General features: G+C 44.2%; 4 protein-coding genes and 1 long non-coding RNA gene across 5 annotated transcripts in view; 2 read left to right on the top strand and 3 right to left on the bottom strand.

Moving 5' to 3' along the window:
- Positions 1-156: 156 nt before the first annotated feature.
- Positions 157-10,020, bottom strand: parp2 (poly (ADP-ribose) polymerase 2; the record flags this gene model as incomplete). The annotated part of the gene is made up of 17 exons (XM_080546211.1): positions 157-1,320; positions 2,748-2,872; positions 3,078-3,176; positions 3,316-3,415; positions 4,071-4,198; positions 5,590-5,724; positions 6,000-6,063; positions 6,194-6,332; positions 6,559-6,712; positions 7,078-7,180; positions 7,352-7,427; positions 7,571-7,667; positions 7,791-7,841; positions 8,265-8,335; positions 8,858-9,040; positions 9,227-9,436; positions 9,945-10,020. 17 exons carry the CDS (start codon positions 10,018-10,020, stop codon positions 1,161-1,163), a joined length of 1,971 nt encoding a protein of 656 aa, XP_080402337.1. The 3' UTR covers positions 157-1,160.
- A 234-nt stretch (positions 10,021-10,254) lies between these two features.
- On the top strand, positions 10,255-14,733 carry mettl17 (methyltransferase like 17). The gene is made up of 14 exons (XM_080546404.1): positions 10,255-10,392; positions 11,013-11,154; positions 11,356-11,508; positions 11,661-11,748; positions 11,887-11,968; positions 12,132-12,205; positions 12,533-12,627; positions 12,736-12,806; positions 12,969-13,076; positions 13,177-13,245; positions 13,393-13,443; positions 13,556-13,648; positions 13,805-14,007; positions 14,241-14,733. Exons 1-14 carry the CDS (start codon positions 10,324-10,326, stop codon positions 14,329-14,331), a joined length of 1,389 nt encoding a protein of 462 aa, XP_080402530.1. The 5' UTR covers positions 10,255-10,323; the 3' UTR covers positions 14,332-14,733.
- Positions 14,734-15,094: 361 nt separating this feature from the next.
- Positions 15,095-17,875, bottom strand: sdr39u1 (short chain dehydrogenase/reductase family 39U, member 1). The gene is made up of 6 exons (XM_080546405.1): positions 17,756-17,875; positions 17,023-17,129; positions 16,776-16,858; positions 16,378-16,499; positions 16,004-16,156; positions 15,095-15,883 (listed from the first exon to the last, which is right to left on the bottom strand). The coding sequence occupies exons 1-6, from the start codon at positions 17,862-17,864 to the stop codon at positions 15,456-15,458; spliced, it is 1,002 nt and encodes a 333-aa protein (XP_080402531.1). The 5' UTR covers positions 17,865-17,875; the 3' UTR covers positions 15,095-15,455.
- Positions 17,876-18,813: 938 nt separating this feature from the next.
- Positions 18,814-20,162, top strand: LOC308171409. The gene is made up of 2 exons (XR_013937823.1): positions 18,814-19,785; positions 19,989-20,162. It is a non-coding gene; the product is annotated as an uncharacterized lncRNA (long non-coding RNA).
- Positions 20,163-21,201: 1,039 nt separating this feature from the next.
- The window catches only part of LOC308172023 (leukotriene B4 receptor 1-like), a gene marked incomplete at both ends in the record, with an annotated part of 3,004 nt that continues 1,034 nt past the window's right edge, over positions 21,202-23,171 (bottom strand). Inside the window, 3 exons of the mRNA XM_080546933.1 lie at positions 21,202-21,436; positions 22,540-22,583; positions 22,981-23,171. The exon at positions 22,981-23,171 is cut by the window's right edge and continues 10 nt beyond it. Coding sequence (XP_080403059.1) covers positions 21,202-21,436; positions 22,540-22,583; positions 22,981-23,171 — 470 coding nt within the window. The remainder of the gene's footprint in view (positions 21,437-22,539; positions 22,584-22,980) is intronic.

The following is a 23,171-nucleotide window of genomic DNA, read 5'->3' as shown; positions in this document are numbered from 1 at the left end:
ATGTTCATTATGAAAACAGTCTTTATTTCATTCACATGGAAACTCCCTGCTTTAATGAGGAAATATGAATGTACACATATCTTATCTGTCTTACTCACAGAATTACTTGAATTGAATCTAGTTTTTTTCCAATCATTAAAATCTGTTTTGCGTTAAACAAGGTTATTAATCATGGTACGTTTTCTTTTTACATAAGAAATATATATATAGAGTACAATACACAAACAGTAGAGCTGCTGTCAAAACAGGTTGTACAGTATCACTTCAAAAACTCAACACAGTAAAAACTAATTTGACTGTATCGGGATTAACCCAGTCTTTTGACACTTAACACGTAATTGCAACTAGTGCAAAATGTTGTTAATCAGAGTTCACGTGTGTTGTCCAACGGGTCCACATTTCCCCTATTCATAAGCACAGCCTCAGTGAACCAGTAGAGAACAACTCTCTGTTCACCACCCGTGTCTGTATCAGGGGAGGCTCGTCGAGGTAGAAATCGGAGGATGCGCTCATTGTGTTTTGTTTGATAGCGTTCCTCATTCCGTTCCATGCATTACAATAAGCCCCGTCCTCCCGATTTCTACCTCCCAACCCAGTTAGAGAGACGAGAGCCGCGCCACGGCAGCGTCCTGACAGTAAGAGACATGCATGTTAATAAACAGATGTTAAACTTCTTCAACTTGTCATTTCACAGTTCTCTAGAAAGCCTTTCATATTGTCATGTGTGTCTCTTTCACAGCATATGGAGCCTGAGAGTGGGATGTATTTTTTTTTATGTCAGTTTTATGTCTCTATGTACTCTGAAATTAAACCATAGAACAAATAAACAATTCAAAACAACAAATTAAAAAAAAAAAATCATGGAACTGTTCTGTTAAACACAATGTAATCAACATGTTTGACTCGTCAAAGTAGCCACCTTTTGCAGATACGGTCATGTGAAGAACTTAGGGCACCCCGTGAAATATTGAGTTATTTTTAAAGATATATCGACATATTAATATTGGATCTTCTTTCAAACAATATCTATAAATAAAGGTGGTGTAATTGAACCAAAAACAATGAAAATGTAACTTTGTTATTTAACCAAAAAAATTCACAAAGATTGGTCTGTATCTCCTAGCCTCACCACAGCCTCCCCTGGTCTGCATCTCCTAGCCTCACCACGGGGTAGCTGAGGGGTAGTTGAACTGAACCCTCAGGAGGTATCTCATACGGGTCTGGGCTGGGTTGTACACAATGAACTCGTTGTAGAGGAGAGAGTAGTCGCCTGCCTGGCCTGCCTTCACTCCAGGGCCCATCGGTACCGTCATCCCATCACTGAGGTTAGAGCAGAGGAAGAGGTGGAGGAGGAGGAGGAGGAAGAGGTGGAGGAAGAAGAGGGGGAGGAGGAGGGAGTGGAGGAAGAGAAGGTGGAGGAGGAGGGAGTGGAGGAAGAGAAGGTGGAGGATGAGAAGGTGGAGGAGGAGGAGGGAGTGGAGGAAGAGAAGGTAGAGGATGAGAAGGTGGAGGAGGAGGGAGTGGAGGAAGAGAAGGTGGAGGATGAGAAGGTGGAGGAGGAGGGAGTGGAGGAGGAGGAAGTGGAGGAAGAGAAGGTGGAGGAGGAGGGAGTGGAGGAAGAGAAGGTGGAGGATGAGAAGGTGGAGGAGGAGGGAGTGGAGGAAGAGAAGGTGGAGGATGAGAAGGTGGAGGAGGAGGGAGTGGAGGAAGAGAAGGTGGAGGAGGAGGGAGTGGAGGAAGAGAAGGTGGAGGATGAGAAGGTGGAGGAGGAGGGAGTGGAGGAAGAGAAGGTGGAGGAGGAGGGAGTGGAGGAAGAGAAGGTGGAGGAGGAGGAAGAGAAGGTGGAGGATGAGAAGGTGGAGGAGGAGGGAGTGGAGGAAGAGAAGGTAGAGGATGAGAAGGTGGAGGAGGAGGGAGTGGAGGAAGAGAAGGTGGAGGAGGAGGGAGTGGAGGAAGAGAAGGTGGAGGAGGAGGAAGAGAAGGTGGAGGATGAGAAGGTGGAGGAGGAGGGAGTGGAGGAAGAGAAGGTAGAGGATGAGAAGGTGGAGGAGGAGGGAGTGGAGGAAGAGAAGGTGGAGGATGAGAAGGTGGAGGAGGAGGGAGTGGAGGAAGAGAAGGTGGAGGAGGAGGGAGTGGAGGAAGAGAAGGTGGAGGATGAGAAGGTGGAGGAGGAGGAAGTGGAGGAAGAGAAGGTGGAGGAGGAGGGAGTGGAGGAAGAGAAGGTGGAGGATGAGAAGGTGGAGGAGGAGGGAGTGGAGGAAGAGAAGGTGGAGGATGAGAAGGTGGAGGAGGAGGGAGTGGAGGAAGAGAAGGTGGAGGATGAGAAGGTGGAGGAGGAGGGAGTGGAGGAAGAGAAGGTGGAGGATGAGAAGGTGGAGGAGGAGGAAGTGGAGGAAGAGAAGGTGGAGGAGGAGGGAGTGGAGGAAGAGAAGGTGGAGGAAGTGGAGGAAGAGGATGAGAGAGGAAGAGCAAGAGGAGGAAGAGGAGCCGGAGTACATAGAGGGAGAGAGAGGGAGAAATACAGCGTCAGACAGCAGACAGTCAAAGAACATGAATAAACAACAGGAGACTCAAGAGACTCGTACACATCTATCAGAGAACACTTCACTCAGGACTAAAGCATTCTCGCCTCTGACCTGCAATGGGTAAAATGAATGAAATAGTTATCTGACTATATGAATCTCCCATATGTGTGAGAGTAGACTGAACAAGCAAACACCAAGAGAGGGTGAGAGGTTTAAACTCACAATGAGACAGAGTTCTGGGGGTCCGGCCCGGTCTTGCCCATTCCCTTGGTGCTGTGCTTCCCTGCAGGTAGTCTCTCAGCATCGTAGTCGGCTTTAAGCAGCTCGTTGCTGTCACCCAGGGCAACCTGTTGCCAGAGCAAAACACACATCACCATGGCGATTAATTAACATAATGTGTCATACAAGGTATACCAATAAAGGTTTGTGACACAATATTAATGTGATAACAACAAACCCTTTTGTATAGACTGGATGCCATTGTCTAGACTACTCATCATAGCAGCTATATGTGTGCAGTATAGAGTTGCACCTATCTCACTCACGACACACCTCACTCAACAGCAGGAGTCCAGTGTTGTTGCGTTGGTTGGCAAAGCAGTAGTTGGCACTTTTTGATGACATGTCAGCGAAGTAGATGCCTTTCCCAAACTAGGAGAGAGAGACAGTCACCATACGGTAAACAATTCAGAATCAGCATGACATGCATTTGCCAATCCCCCACTCGCTCTACTCCTCCACCGCCCCCCCCCCCCCCCCCCCCCCCCCGCCCCCCCTCCCTCTCTCTCACCATGTATCCAGTGACGGGGGCCTCCGGGGGGGCTACCCGGAGCCCCTGGCTGAGGATCCCGACCCAGTTAGAGAGACGAGAGCCGTGCCACAGCAGCGTCCTGACAGTGAGAGACATGCATGTTAATAAACAGATGTTAAACTTCTTCAACTTGTCATTTCACAGTTCTCTAAAAAGCCTTTCATATTGTCATGTGTGTCTCTTTCACAGCGTATGGAGCCTGAGAGTGGGATGTGTTTTTATGTAAATGTTATGTCTCTCTCTCTCTGAAATTAAACCATAGAACAAAAAACAAAACAAAAATAATCATGGAACTGTTCTGTTTCACACAATTTAATCAACATGTTTGACTCATCAAAGTAGCCACCTTTTGCAGATACGGTCATGTGAAGAAATTAGGGCACCCCATGAAATATTGAGTTATTTTTAAAGATATATCGACATATTAATATGTGATCTTCTTTCAAACAATATCTATAAATAAAGGTGATGTAATTGAACCAAAAACAATGAAAATGTAACTTTGTTATTTAACCCAAAAAATTCACAAAGATGCCAATTCCTACTGAGGAAATAGTAAGGGCACCCTATACCCTAATAGCTGCTAATTGCCCCTGTTCTAAGGCCCCACAGAGAGGTTTGCTTATGATGACTGATGTATAGACGATTCACTTACTTTAGACAAATGTACTTGTTGTAAGTCGCTTTGGAAGAAAAGCGGCTGCAAAATGTCAAAATTGTCAATGTCATTGTACCTGTTGTGTAGCTGTGAGAGGAAGCTGTTCTTCTCTCCCTCCCGGTCCACAGAGAAGATGTCCAGGACGGTCATGGTGTACTCATTGTGAGTAGTAGCATGGGTGGTCTGGAGATACCTCTCTATCACCTGCAGAGAGGGACAGATGGAGTTGGATTTTTCCTCTTGTGGACCTGGATTACTACAATTACGAATTACCTACTGTGAGACATGTACTGTGAGGTGTGTTCGTGAATACGCTCTGAGAGCGCCTCCTGTGAGACACCTACTGTGAGGTGTGTTCGTGAATACGCTCTGAGAGCGCCAGAGTGCACCCGGGGTGCTCTCTGACCGTTCAGAAATGAACTGATTTCAGTTGAAAACAGAGCGCTCTGGAGAGAGAGGGAGAGGGAGAGAGAGAGCACAGACCACACGTACGCACACCAGGGTTTCCGTTAGAAAAATTTGCCGTCGGACATCGTGTCCGGGAAGAATTCGATTTACCGGACAAACGTGATATATTCCGGTCATCATATTAACATATAATATTTTTTTTTTTTTGCAAAATCATATTTTTTTTCTCCAAATCTAATATAGCTGTTTGTCGCGGTGATTACTGTTGTGTAGCGGCCTATATATGCCATTTAATGTCTATTTCTCATCCGATACGATTAGATGCGAGCTATATAATATATAATAATATAACATGATTTGACGCATGCGCGCTATGCCATGCGTCAAATCCAGCGCTGAACGGGTCCAGCGCTGAACGGGCGCCTCACTGGGAACTGAACAGACAGCATCGATCAATGAACGGACTCCACATTACGTTAACTGAAGTTTGTTAAATTGTTTGGGATTAATGTGAGTTTTCTATTTTCTCTTTCCAGTTTTACCCTTTTTTTAAAATCAATAAAACAACGTCATTTCTATAACCAGGTCTCGCTGGTTGGGAAGGCATTTCGTTTAGTAGATGTCGTTTTCGATAGCCCTGAAAGCTCATACGGGTCTGTATGTCGTCCTGAAGACCGGCTGTTAGATCATATCGCTGAAGTTGGTCTCCATCTTAGTGTAAATGTTGTCCGTTTCGTTTGTTATCCTTGTTATTGTGCGATAAAGTTAAAGCGCTCCGCTTCGGGACACCATTTTCAGCTGAGCACCAAACACACACACCCAACACTGCCCGAGAGAGAAGGACCCGCCCCCTTTAGTTAGCCTATAGCCTATAGGCTAACTAAAGGGGGCGGGTCCTTCTCTCTCGGGCAGTGTTGCGTGTGTGTGTTTGGTGCTCAGCTGAAAATGGTTAGAGGGAATTATTTTCACCGGACATTTATGTCCGACGAGTTTTCAATGTGTCGGACTTCAACTAATTTTACCGGACAAAGACCGGTAATTACCGGTTAACGGAAACCCTGACGCACACACTCACCTGGTATAGCGTAGTATATACTACTAGCGTAGAGGCACTCACCTGGTATAGAACCTAACTAGCGTAGAGGCACTCACCTGGTATAGAACCTAACTAGCCTAGAGGCACTCACCTGGTACTCTTGGCTCCCAGAGGCCAGTGGCTGCATCTGACATTGGAGGGAGCGGTACTGTCTGTCCAGAGGGTGCTCATCGCTGTTGGCACTGGACTGGACCATCTTCAGCGCTATCTGGATGTCACTCAGGGCCTGGGGGGAGACAACAGTGGGGTCAATAGTGTGATCCTCTGTGGCCCAGTCGGTAGAGAATAGCATTAACAACGCTAAGGTTGCGGGTTTGATTGCCGCTGGGACCATATATACTGAAACATGTATACACTCACTGCAATGTAAGTCGCTTTGGATAAAAGTGTCAGCTAAATGGCATATATTATTATTATTAAAATGGGTCAACAGTGGGGTCAAGGCAGGGGGAGAGAGAGAGCATGCATACGGGAAAAAAAAAAGTACATCATGAGACTCACCTCCAATAAGGCTATTTTCTCCTTCAGCTCTTCCTCAGATCGGATGATGGGTGGAGTTCGCAACCTGGAAAGAGGGATCACAGATTGGGCGTTTAATACCATTCCTCAATCAGGCCGTCCTCCGATTTCTACCTCCACCAGCCTCCCTTGCTGTACAACGACTTGTGAAAACATGGCGAACGTTCATTACGGACCCAAAGTCGTGGGGGATGCGTGTGTAGAACTGGTTGCAAGCCTCCAGCAGCTCTCGGTTGCTGCCCTTCCTCTTCACACACTCCTCAATCTTCTTCAGGGCGGAGTAGCCTGCACGGATCTGCTCTGACGTCAGCTTGCCTGGAGGTAAGAGGAAACACAACCACATATAAGGACAGTTTTGACAGTGACGTCAATGCTTGTCTACTGGGAAGATGAATGGCAATGAAATGTGGTGATGGTGATGATGATGATGATGATGATGATGACGTCTTTTGTCATCCTTCCCTCTTTCAAGATCGGAAAGTACCGAATTGTATACGTGATGGAATGTTCACTAGAACCACAGTGTGACACCGATACTCACCAAGGGGAGCTTTGCGGGTGTCAAACTTCATCTCCAGGACACACTCCTCCATGGCCTTGATGTCACAGATGAGCTCCAGGAGGGACTGGAGCTTCACATCCAGCTGAGAGGCCTTCTTCTGGGGCAGAGTCTGGAGCTGGAGCTGGCTCTCCTCCTGGAAGAGAGGGAGGACACTGGTGAGGGACACACTCACCTGGCCGATGCTGTGGCACGATGTCAGCGAGGACGGGAGAGGAGAGGAGGTGGCGGGAGAGGAGAGGCGGGGGGGACTGGAGAGGAGGGGAGGGGACTGGAGAGAAGAGACAAGGAGGGGAGGGGACTGGAGAAGAGGGGACTGGAGGGGAGGGGAGAGACAAGGGGGGGAGGGGACTGGAGAAGAGGAGAGAGGAGGGGACTGGAGGGGGGAGACGAGGGTAGGGGAGAAAAGAAAGGATGTTGGGGATGGAAAGATGATGGGAGTGAAATGTCAGGTAATATGATCGGAGGCGTGACGTGAGGGACTGGAAAGTCCTTCCTTGCCTTGTCATTGATGCTGAAGTCCATAAACAACATGTCATATTTTCCTGCCACCTTCTCAAAGTTCGCCCGGTCCGCCCACTCGTTCTTGGTTTTGTCGAGAAACCTGCGACAAAACACAAGCGAAGCATCAAAAGTGCTCAAACACACAACATACAAGCTAATCATTTAGAGCTGGGGGGAGGTGTTCTGATAAGTTATTAGGCTGTTGTTAATGGTGTGAAAATAAACAAACATCAACGGAATTCTAGGCCACCCGAGGAATTCATCTACTCACTTTTTCTGGAAGAGATCTTTGGCTTTGCAGAGATCTCCACCAAAGGACACTAAACTGTTCTGTCCAACCTTACCGACTACAGAGAGAGGAGAGTCACGTGTGAGGTCATGTCATGTGTGAGGTCATGAGACGAAAAACTGGGAGCCTAGGTTGTGTTGCTAGGAAACATGGCTGAACTATCTGACCAAACAACTAGAGAAACACAACACAGAAACGTACCTCTGCCCCATCTCAGCCACACAGTATAGGACTTGGCATTGTCATCCTGAAGCAGCTGGATCAGGTAATATTTGTTGTTGTTGAACTGAAGATTTGTCTGTAACCAGCCGTAGGCAAACAAGAAAAAAAAAGAAAACACACACACCACTCATAGAAATCATTGAGCAAAAAGAGTCACAACGTTCACAAATACAGAGTTCAACTGTCATGATGTTTTTACCTGGTTTAACATGACATCATAAACGTCATTCCCTTCACTGTAAACATGGGCCTGTGAGAAAAAAGAGAGACAATTAAATGTGACGAATAATAAACCTAATGAGCTAATTAGTGATTCTGTTGTCTGCAGTATTGTTTGTGTGCGACCTCCAAGACAAACTTGTGTACACACAGATCACAAGTGGTTCATTGCATCGCTACTGGGATCAACAGTTGTGCTTCTCTCTCTGTGTTGTTATGCACATTCCACAGCAAGGGCATGTGACCCAAAATAAGCATCTTGCTGCACACCTTGGGTGTCTGTTACACCCTCAATGCTAGGAACTCTGTGACCACACACCACAGCTAAGCTTTAAAAAAAAAAGACAGCACCGACCTCAGCTAAAACCACATGGACGTGGGGAGGGAACGAAGAAAGAAAGATTCCGTTAGTGAGTGTGTCTGATGACTGGTTACAGAGTGACTACTAGCGTACCTTGCCGAGTTTGGCCTTGCATTCTGAATCAACAGGCGCCTTGCCCTTCATCACCATTGTCTTCACCACCTCTGCACACAACATCACAAACATCATCAATGCACAACACTTATCAACACTTACCACCCAACATGAACAAAACTGATGGGCATTTTACAAACTCATCAGCATGCAGTCATATTATTACATATAGCTATTGCCTAGCCTTAACACTATGGATTTACCGTGTGTATGAGTGGAGGCTGGTGGAGGCAGAGATCGGACCGGCGTATTGTAATGCATGGAATAGAATCAGGAATGGTATCAAACACACCACACGTATTTGAGACTATTCCTCCACCAGTCTACCCCTGGTCTGTACCTACCTACCTCCACCAGTCTACCCCTGGTCTGTACCTACCTACCCCCACCAGTCTGGTCTGTACCTACCTACCCCCACCAGTCTACCCCTGGTCTGTACCTACCCCCATCAGTCTACTCTTGGTCTGTATCATACATTCCATAACCTAACATTGAGGGTATTTCCAATATCATAGGCACTTCAGCTAGTCATATTTGAAAAGGTGAAAATCAAAGGAAGGAGGAGCTGAAACCTTTGCTCTCCGTTTCATCTGTGGGCATCTCTTTATTCTTCTTCTTCTGGCTCCTCCCCTCCCCCCGCTTCCGCTTGGCAATTGGCTGCTCCTCTGTCTCTTCCTTCTCCTCCTCTTTGATCTGAACTGGCCTCGTGGCATCTTGACTGGTTGAATCCACTACGTCACCGCCGTCTGAACTCTCTACAGAGAAAGTTTGTGTTGATTGTAGGCAAAAGAAAGACAGACAGACATAGAGAGACACGGACACACAGACACAGACTCACACACACATGTGCAGGCACGCAGGCACACACGCACACACACACACACACACACACACACACACAAGTGACAATGGTCGTAGTCGTATATCCATTGATAACAAACCTGGTTTTAGTGCACAAGAGCGTATTTTCCTCTTGTACTTGGTAACGTTATTGATCTGGACCATCTTCTTCAGGTCGATGTGATACCCAGATCCAGAGCCAAGAGCCAGGGACACCGAGGTTTCTCCAGAGGACACAGCAGAGTCCAGCAGGGCGCAGGCTTGGGGGGGGTATGGCTCCCACTGACCCTCGTCCCCCTCCCACTGCCAAACTGACAAGAGAGACAAACTTAGATAATGTTCTTATATCACTATTTGCACTTTTGGTTGGATGCTAAACTGCATTTTCGTTGTATAGCCTAGTACTCGTACTCTGCGATGACAATAAAGTTGAATCTAATCTAATCTAAAGAGAGACAGTCACACACAGTCAGAGAGATGACAGTTGGACCACCATGCAACAAAGAAAAGAGATACACAGCACTGAGATAACTTTCAAAGTTACTTTGTCAACAAATGTCTTTTATTTTATTTATTTTTATTCTGTCAGACAAAGAGGCATGTGTAGTCCTACTAGAAAGTATGAGGTCCAAAAGAATAATTTGACATTCATTGTTTTATAGAGTTGATTGATCTAAGAAAATACATTTCATGCAGTTTTATGACATGCAGAAGACAGTGTCACACGTGCTGGCTGTGCTCTGCCTGGCCTGTGTGTGTGTGAGGCAGCTAGCTAACCCAATACAACATAGCTTCCTAGCAAAGCACCAGAGTACAAACCTGTGTTGGACTGGGCCACTGAGGCATTTTCAGCTGCACTTTGAGATGTCTTTCTAGAGCTTCTGGTGCGCCTCATGTTTCCATACAGATGTCGTGTCACTTGCGGAATACGAGCTTTAGACCGGCTTTAATAACGAGACTTACAATAGAAAGTAGGGAGAGAGAGGAGTGATGGGCGCGGGAAGTTGTCACACACTCACACTGGACTTTGTCAGGAGAAAGGTTCCGCCTGGGAATGTTCCTAGTCGGAAGTATTTTGTAGACGTACCGGTACACTTACCTTCCGACGCATGTTAAGCCAGCTAGAAGACTCCAGTCACTGTCACATCTTTGTCACCAGCACATGACTCCTGAGAGTGGGTGGTTTTGAGACGAAGGCATGGCTTCTCCAACTTACCACGCCTGTTCCCTGTGTCAAAGGGCAGGTGTAGTGAGGATAATGTTCAGGGTGAGTGTTTTATTAGTTGTTCTGTCCCAGTGTCATTGAGCATCTCAAGGAGGTCAGCATCAACTCGTGATGTTAGAATTATAAGGTTCTATCTCAATTTTTGGTCAAAATTGAGTTTTTTACATAATCTGATCCATTAGGTGTTTATTAATGCCTGTGTGGTGTTATTTTTAAAATGTTGACATTTTTTAGTTAGTAATTATTAATAAAACACAAAGGTTCCATCTCACAAAACATAATGGAATGTAAAAACTTTGACGCTCAATATCTCTGAACTACCCTAAACGGAGATAGAACCTTATCATTCTAAGCTCACGAAGTATCCTCTTGTCATTATCAACATTCACCCTGTTATGAATATCAACATATGCTTATTTAGCTAGCTATTGGCCTTTAATGAACATTTACATGCCTTTCATAAGCATGCACTGTCATGCCTTTTGTACTATAACATGGATGTACTGTAAATAAATGACTGTGATGATTTGCATAACGATCAGAAGCCACTCCATCATTCTCAATCTTTCTCTTGTGTGACTGTTACCAAGTTGAACGACCCAGGAGGAACCGTCCTGGGTTAACAACACATTACTGACAGTCATTTCTCTTAAACCCCTCAGGGACTGAGTTCAGCAGCGCACCCTCTGCCTCAGATAGACTTCCTGAACGGTGCAAGTCACAAGAAGCACCCAGGTGTGACCAGCCTGAAGACGCTGCGCCTACCAGAGGAACTCAATAGAGCTGCACAAGTTATCATCCACGGTAAAGAAGCTCTGATATCAATAGTCCAATAAGGATTCAAAGAAGGACATCCTTTTTTACCCCTGTGAGAGCTATGTAAAGGACAGTTGCATCGAGAAACGAAGGGATTTGAATGTGTATGGTCATTGGCCAATCTGTGTGTGTCGAACAGTGATATCCAGTCGTGTGACAGTGTGACACATGTCTTGTTCTCCAAACCAGAAGGAACCCAGGTGAATGGGCTAGCTGACAGAGCCCGCAGTCTCGCCAACTTCCTGTGGAGCAGGAAGAGGATGCCTGAGGATGCCAAGCTGAGAGCAAGAGCCAAGGAGCTGGAAAAGTCTCTGTGGAAGACAGCAATAGAGAAAGGAGGAGGTGACTGGGTAGATGGAATAGATGGGCGACAACAACGCCAAGAAATAAAGGAAGAGATTGGTGATATGGGGTGTTTTGAGTAAGCGAAAGAGGAAAGGGATGAAATAATGTGCGTTTGTTTGTTTGTTTGTTTGTTTGTTCTTAAATCACAGTTCTAGACAATCAACTGCTGGGGGATCGAATTCAGAAGGAAGTGTTGTCAGAACTCAGAAAAACAACTTACCACTGGACCTCTATGAGGTGTGTGTGTGCATGCGTGCGTGCGTGCATGTTTTTATGTTTGTTTGTTCCTCAGTGTACATCTCCTTTTACTTGAATTTGAAGTAGTTTGTATATTCCACTCCCCCCCCCCCCCCCCCCCCTCTCTCTCTCTCTCAGCTATGATGAAGACCTGTGTGTAGTATACATGGCTGCTAGGCTGGCAGGGGGCTACGCTGCTGTGAGAAGAGCCCTCAATGAGGTAAGGAAAATACAGTAATCACACAATCCCACACTTAATATAAACCTTCTTTCTCCTCATGTCAATCATGTTTCAATGTGCAATAGCACCGTTCAGACCCTTCTCTCCCTTTGGCCTCATGCATTTCACTTTCTCCCCCCCCCCCCTCTCTCACTCTTTCCAGATTAAGAAGAGAGATCCCTCCTTCTCTCCTCATTCTCTCCTGGACTTTGGCTCGGGGTTAGGAACAGCTGCTTGGTGAGGATCAGAGCAGCGGCGTCACAGTCAGTTGTCTGTGTGGTGAGACGATGTACATTGGGGCAGCTGCGGCTCAGGAGATAGAGCCGGTGTCTAATGATCGCAAGGTCGGCGGTTCGATCCCCGGCTGTCCACGTGTCGAGGTGTCCTTGGACAAGACACTGAACCCCAAATTGCTCAGAATGAGCCGGCCGGCGCCTTGTATGGTAGCTTGCCCGCCATTGGTGTGTGAATGGGTGAATGAGAGGCCATTGTAAAGCGCTTTGCCATAAGGCGCTCTATAAGTCCATTTACGATGTACATTGAAGCTCTCTCCTTTTGTCACAGGGCATCACACTCATTTTGGGGCGACACTTTGAAGGAGTTGATGTGTGTGGACAGCTCTGGGGCAATGAACACAATAGCAAATCGCCTTCTCAGAGGTAGCTCACCACACGCATTTATTTCAATGCGCAGCCACATACATTATTATACAGTACAGCGACACACGGAAATACACAACGAACTTACCTTTGTTCCCTGTCGAGCAGGTGGCAACGAGAAAGAGGGGCCTGCTATCAAACAAGTCTATTTCCGTCAGTTCCTCCCTGTCTCACCTAAGGTTAGCCAAGTTCCCTGTTCTGTGCCTGTGATCATGTGAAAACCTACAGTCGCACACTCTGTTGCTTCCAATAACAACATCCATCTTCCGTTGTAATGTGAGAACCTAATATAACATGATGTATTGCTCAGTGATGATGACACTTTATTGATGTACTTTCAGGTGCAGTTTGATCTAGTTGTTGGGGCCTTTTCTCTGTCAGAGCTGGCCAGTCAGAAGGAGCGGGAAGATGCTATATACACACTGTGGAGGAAGACCAGCTCTTATCTGGTTGGTGAAGCTGAAGCCTTATACCACCATGTATCCCTTTATATTACCAGGATCATGTACTGCCCCAACCACTTTTATTTGACCTCTGCTCTTGCCGTAGGTGCTGGTAGAGAATGGGACCAAAGAAGGCCATCAGATTCTCATGGATGCTAGAGACACACTACTAAAGGTCTTAACTCTCTCAAAACATACTCTTATTTACATCCTCAAAAGCTGCACTTTTCATATTTTCATGATATTATCACTACAAAATGTAGTATTTTGCATTGGAATTATTGAAAGTATAATGCTGTATTTAACTCCCTTCTTACCTCAGAAACCAGAGAAGATGACCCTTGACCCCAGATTGCCATCTGTGTTTGCGCCAGTATGTAAATATCGAATTAATCAGTGTTCCAGCATACGTTTAACTGAAATCTAATTGGCCAGCATATATGTCACTCACTCTTGCCATGTTGCTTTTTTTTCTTTTTTTACAGTGTCCCCATGAATTGCCATGCCCAAAGTTGGCCGAGCTACCTTCAGTACCCTGCAACTTCTCCCAGCCCTACTGCCCCCTCCCATTACCCGGGGTAAGACAGCACTCTGAGGGGATGGACAGACATTTTTTCTTTTTCTTTGAGTTTGAGGAGTAGATTAGGGGTAAAAGCATGAGCTGGTTAAAGCATTAGTAAACAAACCCAATCTGCTGTTTCCCATTCCTATATTCCTGCTCCTCCGGCCCCCAGAACCCTGACCGGATGACCGAGAGGTTCAGTTACCTGGTTCTGTCCAGAACACCCTCCGTGGGAGCAGACGGTTCTGGAGAGGGGTTGGAATGGGCCAGGGTGACGGCACCAGTGCTGCGCCGGCCCAGACACGTCCACTGTCAGATCTGCTGCTCCAGTGGAAACCTCAAACGGGTGGTGGTGACTGCCCATCGAAACAGCAGGTACTGTACCCTGTTTAACTCTCTCAAGGACTCAGAAATACTGTCAAACACTTGAGATGTCATTGATTTAAACTGCCTGGTGCAATGCAACTGATGTAATAGCAAAACTCTGCTAATTCAAGCACACCTCAAATACTTTCAAGTATTTTTGACCCCTGATGTCTACTTAATAGCACATTTACTCTCCAAGTACAACTGCACAGCGGATTGATTGATTTTCTTGTTTTTGACAGAGATGTGTATCGCTGTGCCCGAAGAAGTGCCTGGGGAGACCAAATGCCATTCATTCAGGCAGAGGATGACACCCTGAGAGATTCAGACTGACCAGCCAATGGGACTGACTGTCAAACCTTTTAAGACTGAATGATGACGATGATAGATTGAAAGTTATGCCAGGGAGATGTTCCATCAATGTCGCTAAAGGAAAATCCTGGTTTATTTTGATCACTTATCAGTCTGTAATGTCCTTTAGCGACATTGATGGAATACCCCCCAGGAAGCATAACCTGCATCCGAGGACATAGAAGAATCTGAAAACTCCAACTTAATCAATGATGAACTATGGGCTCAATAAGGATTGGGAAATGTGGATGTCATAGAACCAGTTCACATACAGTACAGTACCACACTCAATACAGATAACATTCAAGAGTTTTTAAAAAATGTCTCTAGTGGAAATAGAATTGTAAATATGTGAACTTGATGATTGGTCTTTGACTGTCAAGGACACTGCAATAAAAAAAAAAGACTTGTGATTTGTCACCATCTTGTGTTTATTCAGTGAATAATTGGCACACACACCTGGCCACCTATTGCCTATTACCCTTACTCTGTACATATCATATCATTGTACTTATCATTACATAATTGTGGATAATAATTTTCATAACTGTACATAGCACTTGTGTATTCACTTTATATTCATTATTATATTAATTATTTATGTATTTATATACTAACACCTATATTGTAATTGTTGCACAACAAACACAATAAACTGCATTTTGTTGTCTAAGTACTTGTCCTCAATGTCCTACTTGTCCTGCGCAATGACAATAAAGTTGAATCTAATCTAAACACACACACCCTCAGATGGCCTTGATCCTTCCCTTCACCAAACAAAATGACATTGTGTTTACTATAATGAGGAAGAAAAGTGTCAGTACTGGAAGTGTCACTTCCACTTGAGTGTGGTAACAGAAGACTCTGTCGGTTTATGTGTAGGAGAATAGACATCACAGAAATCATTACAAAAGGGTTCGGTTCCCTTCTTATAATTTTGATCCATAAATCCATACAGTTATCCACAGTCTTTACACCTTGCAGTGGACAAGACTAAACCAAGTTAATCTTGAAGACAACAGGAGGACATTGTCTTTTATTCATTACACAATGTTAAATGACATAATCTCATCTCATAAGTCTCTTATCTCCTGAACCCTTTTCTGTTAGCTATCGACGATCTCTCGCAGGGCAGAGCTGAGGTCCGGATACTGGTACTGAAAGCCTGTCTCCAGAGTCCTCTTGGGAGCCACTTTCTGGCCCTGGGTCAGAACCACAGCTCTCTCTGAGCCCAGCAGAGCGTTGATGACAAAGCCAGGCACGGGGAAGATAGTGGGTCGCCTCAGAACACGGCCCAGTTCTTTAGTGAAGTCATAGTTAGTGTTCTCTGCGGGGGCGACACCATTGAGCACTTGCGGGGCAGGGGAGGGGGTGTCGGGGGAGGGCTCCAGGGCATGGGCGATGATCCCAGCGAGGTCAGAGACATGGATCCAAGGGAATGGCTGCCTTCCAGACCCCAGGGTGCCCCCGAGGCCGAGCCAGAAAGGAGTCATCATCTGCTTGATGGCACCACCGTCACGGCCAAGTACGACTCCTGGTGGGGGAAAGAGGAACAGCAGTGACAATATTACATACTATCATCTCCTTTAAATGTTTATATAGAATTGGTTTAATTCTCTGTCACACACACACACACACACACACACACACACACCTGGTCTGATTACCACCTGTTTGGTGGTCTGTGCAATGTTTTCAGGAAGACGTCCCGCTCCTTCCCATTCCTTCACCAGTCGTGACAGGAGGTCAAAGGGCACCCACTCGCTGTCTTCTGTGTACTGAGCTGTAACACTGGGTTTGTAACATGCTGCAGGGCAGAGAAGGAGAGAGAGAGAGAGAGAGAGAGAGAGAGAGAGAGAGAGAGAGAGAGAGAGAGAGAGAGAGAGAGAGAGAGAGAGAGAGAGAGAGAGAGAGAGAGAGAGAGAGAGAGTCAACATATTCCCAAAAATACTCCAAATACATTATTGGGTGTATTGAAGAGATATACATGAAACACCATGCACCTGTAAAGGGACCTAGGATGCTGACCTACACCTGTGACAAGGACCCAGGCTTGAGGGGGACTGGGGGACGCAGCAATGGCTTGAGCCAGGGTTCTGGTGGTGTCAATCCGACTAGAGAACAGGTCCTTCTTATAGCTCTCATTCCACCTGTAACAACATGGTGGCCAAGGGAGAGTTCAGCAGGAGAGAGAGAGAGAGAGAGGAGGAGAGGAAAGGAGAGGAGAGAGAGGAGGAGGACAGAGTAAAGGAGAGGAGAGAGAGAATAAATCAAATTAAATCACTTTATAAATGTATTTTTAATGGACACATGACCTCTGCATTGCTACAATGACAAATCTAACCTATTTGCGAAAACAAGTATGGAAAGAGACAAGTAAAGAACAGTAGTAGCCCTGGTAATGTATATAGAGACGTGTTGCTCACCAACGCAGTGGGTTCATGAGGTTCTCTCCAGCCAGGTTGACAGCGCCATCACATGGTGGGAGGCCGCCTGACTCCAGTTCACCCTGCAACAGCAAGGACAAAGTGTAGGTGAAATTTGGCTACTGTTCCCCTCCCAAACATATTCCCTTCATGTCAGTACCTAACTAGTCCTGCACTATGATGGCATTGACTAAATAGATAAAGATTGAATCAACATTTTGGGACGGAAAAGAGAGCATTGTCATACCCATGTGATTTTTCCAGGACCAGCTTGCCGAGATATCACTGTGACTTCATGGCCTTTATCTCTGAGCAGACGGGTCAGCTCTCGACCCACAAACCCCGACCCTCCTCCTGATGGCAAGGACAGGCAGAGTGAGGATGTACCAACCAACAGCAAGCACAACCATATGACGAAATTACAAATGACTTATCATAACTTATTTACACTTACAACATTAGGTTGGTTATACTGTTGGAGATTATTATTATTATTATTATTATTAAAGCAGAGCACTTTGAGTTAGATGACTCAAATAAACTAGTAGAAATAAAGAAAATAAGTCACAGTCCATTACAGTGACTTTGCTAGGAATTCTAGGGGGATATGAACAACATAAAGCTATAATAATGATAATAGTGAATTAGTGATTGACAGAACAGAGCTGTGCTCACCCCTTCACAGGCGCATGCGCACTTCGTTCACTTACAAAACAAGGAACATTTCTCCACTGCTGATATACTACTACTATACGACTTGTGAAGGCAATGCTTTAGTTTAGTCAAACCCAAGTCTCTTCTAAAGTCTCTTGCGTATTCTACATATAGAGAGAGAGATGTATAAATATCGGCGGCTGAGGCCATAGCACACATGTTTGCAAAAACTCACCTATGCTATATAATATTGACCTTAGCTAGGATTTCCTTAACAAAAAAACATGTGGATACCTCGACTGGAAGAATGATATTTGTATACATACCTATTAAGACTCTCATAACACCCAATCTCCGGTTCCTGGTAGAGGGATACGATTTTGGCTGTTTAGTATGTTGATTCTCCCTTGTTTTGTGATTGTGAATTGTGAACATGCACTCTCTGGATCTGGATTGGTCCAACTTGGACTCCGTAGATGTGTCACATGTCGACAATGTGGACAGAGCCTCCCGCCATGTTGGTGAGGGACGAGAAATAACTTTCACGGCTTTGTTTATTAGTAACTGACTTGTCGATATCCTACGTTGGATATACATGCAACACATTTTGTATGATAAACAAAAAATAAATAAATACAGATGGAAGTAATGAGGACAACAAAGTCACATAGCCAATCAATGTAGTTTATCGTGGGGAAATGTGTATTAATGTTAAGAAAATAGATTATCATAATTATGCATGACTTGACTAGTCAATAAAGAAGTTCAAACTCCACTCTGACTCTATCTAAGGGTCCATCATGTTTGGGAATGGGACTTTTTTTGTCAGACTGACAAAAAAGATTCGGGTTTTGGGAGCTTAGCAAATAATTTAGTAAATAAGTAAATAGTAATTAACATATATAATATCAGAGAGTGCTTTCTACCATGGGTTGTCGACTCAAACGTCATGTTCATTCACCCACACATGTAACATAACATTGCAGAGAATGCATAATTGCATGCCTTTCCAAACTATGTTTAGGCTTCAGATAGATGCATTTTTAATCTAACATGAATGAAGTGCATCATCCAGCGTCTTTGAGCCTCGGAAAAGCGCTATATAAATTCAATGAATTATCATTTGACATTTTGCCATGCCACTTTTTAAATCCGTTTTCCTCCATAAAATACCATGCAAGGCTAATCACAGTGCGGTTTTTACTAAAGCCATTCTTTGGTGTTTAAGCGGTACGATACCCGGAAGCAACATGACACGTGGTGACACCGGGGGACAACAAACACGTGGTTTGATAAAAACAGATAAATGTGGCCCAAGTCTCGTTATCAGCCTTTCTCTCTCCTAGTAGTCTGCGGGAGAGCCACGACGGACGCCAGACTGGTTCTTTTTTTGGAACATGAGCCAGCTATTCAGCTAATAGTCTAGTTTTTTTTGTAGATTATTGATTATTACAAATACATTAGGTTCTTGAGACCACTATGACTGTGCACAGGGGTGTAGCTTATTTATATATAACGTATTTTATTTTATTGATGTTAGCTACTGTAGCTAGCTTAGCTAACAATGTTAATGTCTCAGACACGTTTTTGATCATTAATAGAGGCTTCTTTTTTTTTTTTTTCTCAATCTGCCCATTGTTAGGAACTCCAAGACACGAACTGCTCGAACTTAAATCACGGTAAGCCTCTCAATCTACCCGTTCTTGTCTGGGTCCATAAGCTAGTAACAGAACAGGATCCAACATTGCAGCCAACATGCCGTGACGTTAGAATTATAAGGTTCTATCTCCATTTGTCAAAATTTCGTTTTGTACATAGTCTGATCCATTAGGTGTTTATTAATGCCTGTGTGGTGTTATTTTAAAAATGTTGACATTTTTGAGTTAGTAATTAATAAAATACAAAGGTTCCATCTGACAAAACATAATGGAATGTAAAAACTTTGACGCTCAATATCTCTGAACTGCCCTAAACGGAGATGGAACCTTATCATTCTAAGCTCACCATGTGCTTTCCATTGCATCTAGCAGGTGCACACGCTTGCATTGTAACCATGTGCAGATGTGTTGCTGCCACAGTCTATAGATCATCTAAAATATGCTGCTATTTTTGTCTCTGGGTATGTTTCATGCACGTTGCCATTACCCCCCCAATCATACCGTTGCCCAAAAATGATGAGTTACATGTGAGTCCGTGTTTCAGCTGAACCTCGTGATTATACTTTCACATACTGACTGGGTATGCCTTCTGATCCCTTATGGCCAAGTCATGTAACATGTCTTAAACATTTTCTAACATCGATCCCCTCGTTTCAGAGACACTGAGGTCCAGATCCAGCGTTCACAAGAAACTAAAGGTACAGCATGCTACATTTGGGCCGATAATTATAAAAACCCATCTTTCCACACCTTACTGTGATGAGTTAATTGCATGATCCGTGTTTCACCTGAAATCCTGTGATTATACACATGCTCTGAGTGGGGTCAGTAAGTGGCTGTGGTGGACTCACTTTGTAGTTGGTTGTCCCACTGACGTGTCTCAATCTCTTTTCCCCTCCAGGTATTGTGATCAGATCTACCTGGTGTAGGAATGAATCGGCTCTGCTTCAGATTGCATTCGACTGCTGGAGTTTTCTGCTCTGTTGACTTTCATAAACAAGTTAACCATTTTCATTTCTGCCTATTGTGATGTTTGTACAACTTGTTTGGAATTAATAAACAACTTAACTGCTCATCTTGTGTGACTTAGTGCCTCTGTCGTGCAGTTTGACAAAGGGATGCCTTTGTTGGAGACTGGGAATCCAGCTCTGTTAAGACTGAATCTGTTCATGATTTATTGGGAGTCAAAAGATTGCCACATAGCATTGTAGAACTACAACTTGAAAGCTTTTGAGCTTCCACTGATATAGAGCAGTGGTGTTCCTGGGCATAATACTGTAGTGAATAGGATTCATGCATAATCTTCCCATTATTGGCTTTTAATGCTAGTCACTTGTTGCGCTTGCATGTTTAGATAATGTGTGAATACAGTATGCAAAGTCGGAATACCACTTCAACCAATCAATTTCTTTAGATTGTACTTTTGTTTGTACTCTGAAATAAAGCTTTATTACATTTGTGTATATCAAGATTCACAAGCAATACATTATTGTGTAACTTTTTTTAAAAGCACTATTTACATATTTACAAAACCAACTTTATGGGTGGGAGTTATGAGAGAAATCGGTCTAAAAAATGTCTTGTGCAACTCCCACCACACATGACACATGAACCTTGCACTGATATGCTGGTAACCATAACCAAGCCTATTAAAGTGGTGTACCTTGTCGACTTACAGCAAATATTGAATTATTTAATAATTGAATATTTGTTGTCAGTAGATAAGCAGGAGCCGCACACCCACTTTAAAAGGCTTGTTTATGGTCTCCATCGTCTCAGGTTCATGTCATCTTCCTATTAAGTTCTTTGAGTGTTTGATCATGAATATTGTAATGTATGTATGAGGAATGTCCTGAAAGGTTTGCTAGGCAATAACATGCTCTGTTCTGCTAGCGTTATCGCTACTCTATGGAAAATTCAAACAGTGCCCTCCCTTTCTGGCTTACTCTCTTTCACGGTTCATCTTCCCATTCCGAGCTCCAGAACTGTAATGTACTGTATATATGATGGTCAACTTTATTATCCTGCATCTGGGAAGTCTGCATGTTGGTAAATAATATTGTATTTGGGGTGTTCTGATGCATTTGTGGTCTGTGTGTGTGCAACTGTGTGTCCTATGTCCCATTCGTGTTGGACGACAACGTGTCTTTAAGTCCTATCCCCTGCCGACCCTTCTTAGTTCCACTGTTCTCTAGAGACGTGCCCTCAAAGAGCCGGGCCATGAAGGCCAAACCATCCTGTTTGATGTAAGACTTCCCAGCGAACGTGTAGAGGACAGGGTTGGCACAGCTGCTGATGAAAGCCAGGGACGAGGTCACTGCCCGACTGGACTTCCAGATTGTGTCTAACCTGTGAAGAGAAGGACCGGGTTAATCAGATGTTCCTTAAGGGGATCTGGCATTGTTAGACTGAGATGAGGGTAGTGGTGGCCTACTGGATAATGAGTTGGACTGGTGATCAGAAGGTCATGAGTTCAAGTCCCACCTTGAATCTTGACTATTGTCCTGTAGTATGGTCTAATGTAACAACGAATAAACTGAAAAAAATTACAAATAGTACAAAACAAAGCAGCACGTATAGCGCTTCGTTGTGAGTACAGAAGTAATGTCGCAGCGATGCACAATTGTTTAAATTGGTTACTTGTGGAAAATAGGTTAATCTATTCACTCCTTGTATTTACCAGGAATATTCTTGTTACAAAGACTCCTTCAATTCTGTATAATAATTTATCCATAAGTCTCGACAGACATGACTACTCAACCAGACATGCTTCTGCACGAGGTTTTACACTTCCAAAAGTGAGGTCGAATGCAATGAAACGAACTGTCATGTTCCGAGGTATGCAGGAATGGAACTCTCTTCCCAGACATGTTACACAGGAGAATAGTAAAATCCGTTTCAAAATCTTAGTAAAACAACACTTGGCAAATAGAGAAATTGACATTCCCTAATGTATATTAAAGGTGTATGTAAATGAAAATGTTTGTTTTTAGTTTAGTTTTAGTTTTTAGTTTAGTTTTAGTTGAGTTTAGGTTAGTTTGACTTTAGTTTAGTTTTAGTTCTTTTCTTTCCATTTTCTTTTAATTTTCTTTTAATTACACTCTGTTGTCTGTTCTTTGTAATCATTTGTTTGTATTTGTGTTGTTATTGATTTCATTTGTATTGTTATTTTTGTGGACCCCAGGAAGACTAGCTGTCACCATGGGGGCAGCTAATGGGGATCCTAATAATAAACTAAACCTGGGAACACCACCACTAGTGTGCCCTTGAGTAAGGCACTTAGCCCTAAATTACTCCAGGGAGACTGTCCCTGTAATCTCTAATTGTAAGTCACTTTCAAGTGTCTGCTAAATTGTTAAACACATCCTGATTGAGCACTACTATGATTGTATTGGTGGGGTTTGTGGATATTGGAAGGGTTGAGATGAGGTTGTTATGCACATGACACAGACCTCTCTCTTATTGGGGAGTCCTCTTTGAAGTACTGGGCCATCACCTGTTGGAGACAACCACAGAGGAAAACTTAACATACGTACTGTACACTGTCCTGTGATGGTAAAATGTTATACCCTCGTGTTACTCTGTTGATATACTGTATGTCCATGGGGGGTATTCCATCAACGTGGCTAAAGGAAAATCCAGTCTTATTTTGATAAGTCTCAAAAGACATAAATAAAGACAAAAATAAGCCTGGTTTTTATAATTATAATAATATTAATAATTAGGTAAACGCTTTAGCGATGTTGATGGAATCCCCCCCCCCCCCCCCCCGTTCTGTTCCATTCCATTGTGATTTTAGCCATTCTAGTGTTTTAATTTGATCTCTAAAATAGTCTTGTATGAATGTGAATGTATAATTGTGCCTAGTTGTCAGTGTTTTCCATCATACACACCTGCACCATGTTGATAGTATGATAGGGCAACCAGAACAGGCCAAAGATTACAACTATGGCCAGGATGAGGTTCTCGCTGCGGACCTTGCGACGGAACTTGGTCTGTCTGAGGCGTATCAGAATTAACACATAACTGGTCATAATGACACCGTATGGAAGCAGGAACCCAGACACTGTCTCAAAGGTATACT

The sequence above is a fragment of the Nansenia antarctica genome (genome assembly GCF_963989245.1).
Source record: "Nansenia antarctica genome assembly, chromosome: 16".
NCBI classification, from domain to species: Eukaryota; Metazoa; Chordata; class Actinopteri; order Argentiniformes; family Microstomatidae; genus Nansenia; species Nansenia antarctica.
This window is presented reverse-complemented; position numbering and strand designations above follow the sequence as displayed.

Coding starts and splice junctions, on each gene's coding strand:
- mettl17 (XM_080546404.1), top strand. CDS start 10,324: ATGGCTTCTCCAACTTACCACGCCTGTTCCCTGTGTCAAAGGGCAGGT. Junction 11,509..11,660: donor AGCAATAGAGAAAGGAGGAG/GTGACTGGGTAG, acceptor CTTAAATCACAG/TTCTAGACAATCAACTGCTG. Junction 13,077..13,176: donor GGAAGACCAGCTCTTATCTG/GTTGGTGAAGCT, acceptor CTCTTGCCGTAG/GTGCTGGTAGAGAATGGGAC.
- sdr39u1 (XM_080546405.1), bottom strand. CDS start 17,864: ATGTTCACAATTCACAATCACAAAACAAGGGAGAATCAACATACTAAA. Junction 17,130..17,755: donor TGTTATGAGAGTCTTAATAG/GTATGTATACAA, acceptor CCTTGCCATCAG/GAGGAGGGTCGGGGTTTGTG. Junction 15,884..16,003: donor ACAGGTGGTAATCAGACCAG/GTGTGTGTGTGT, acceptor TTCCCCCACCAG/GAGTCGTACTTGGCCGTGAC.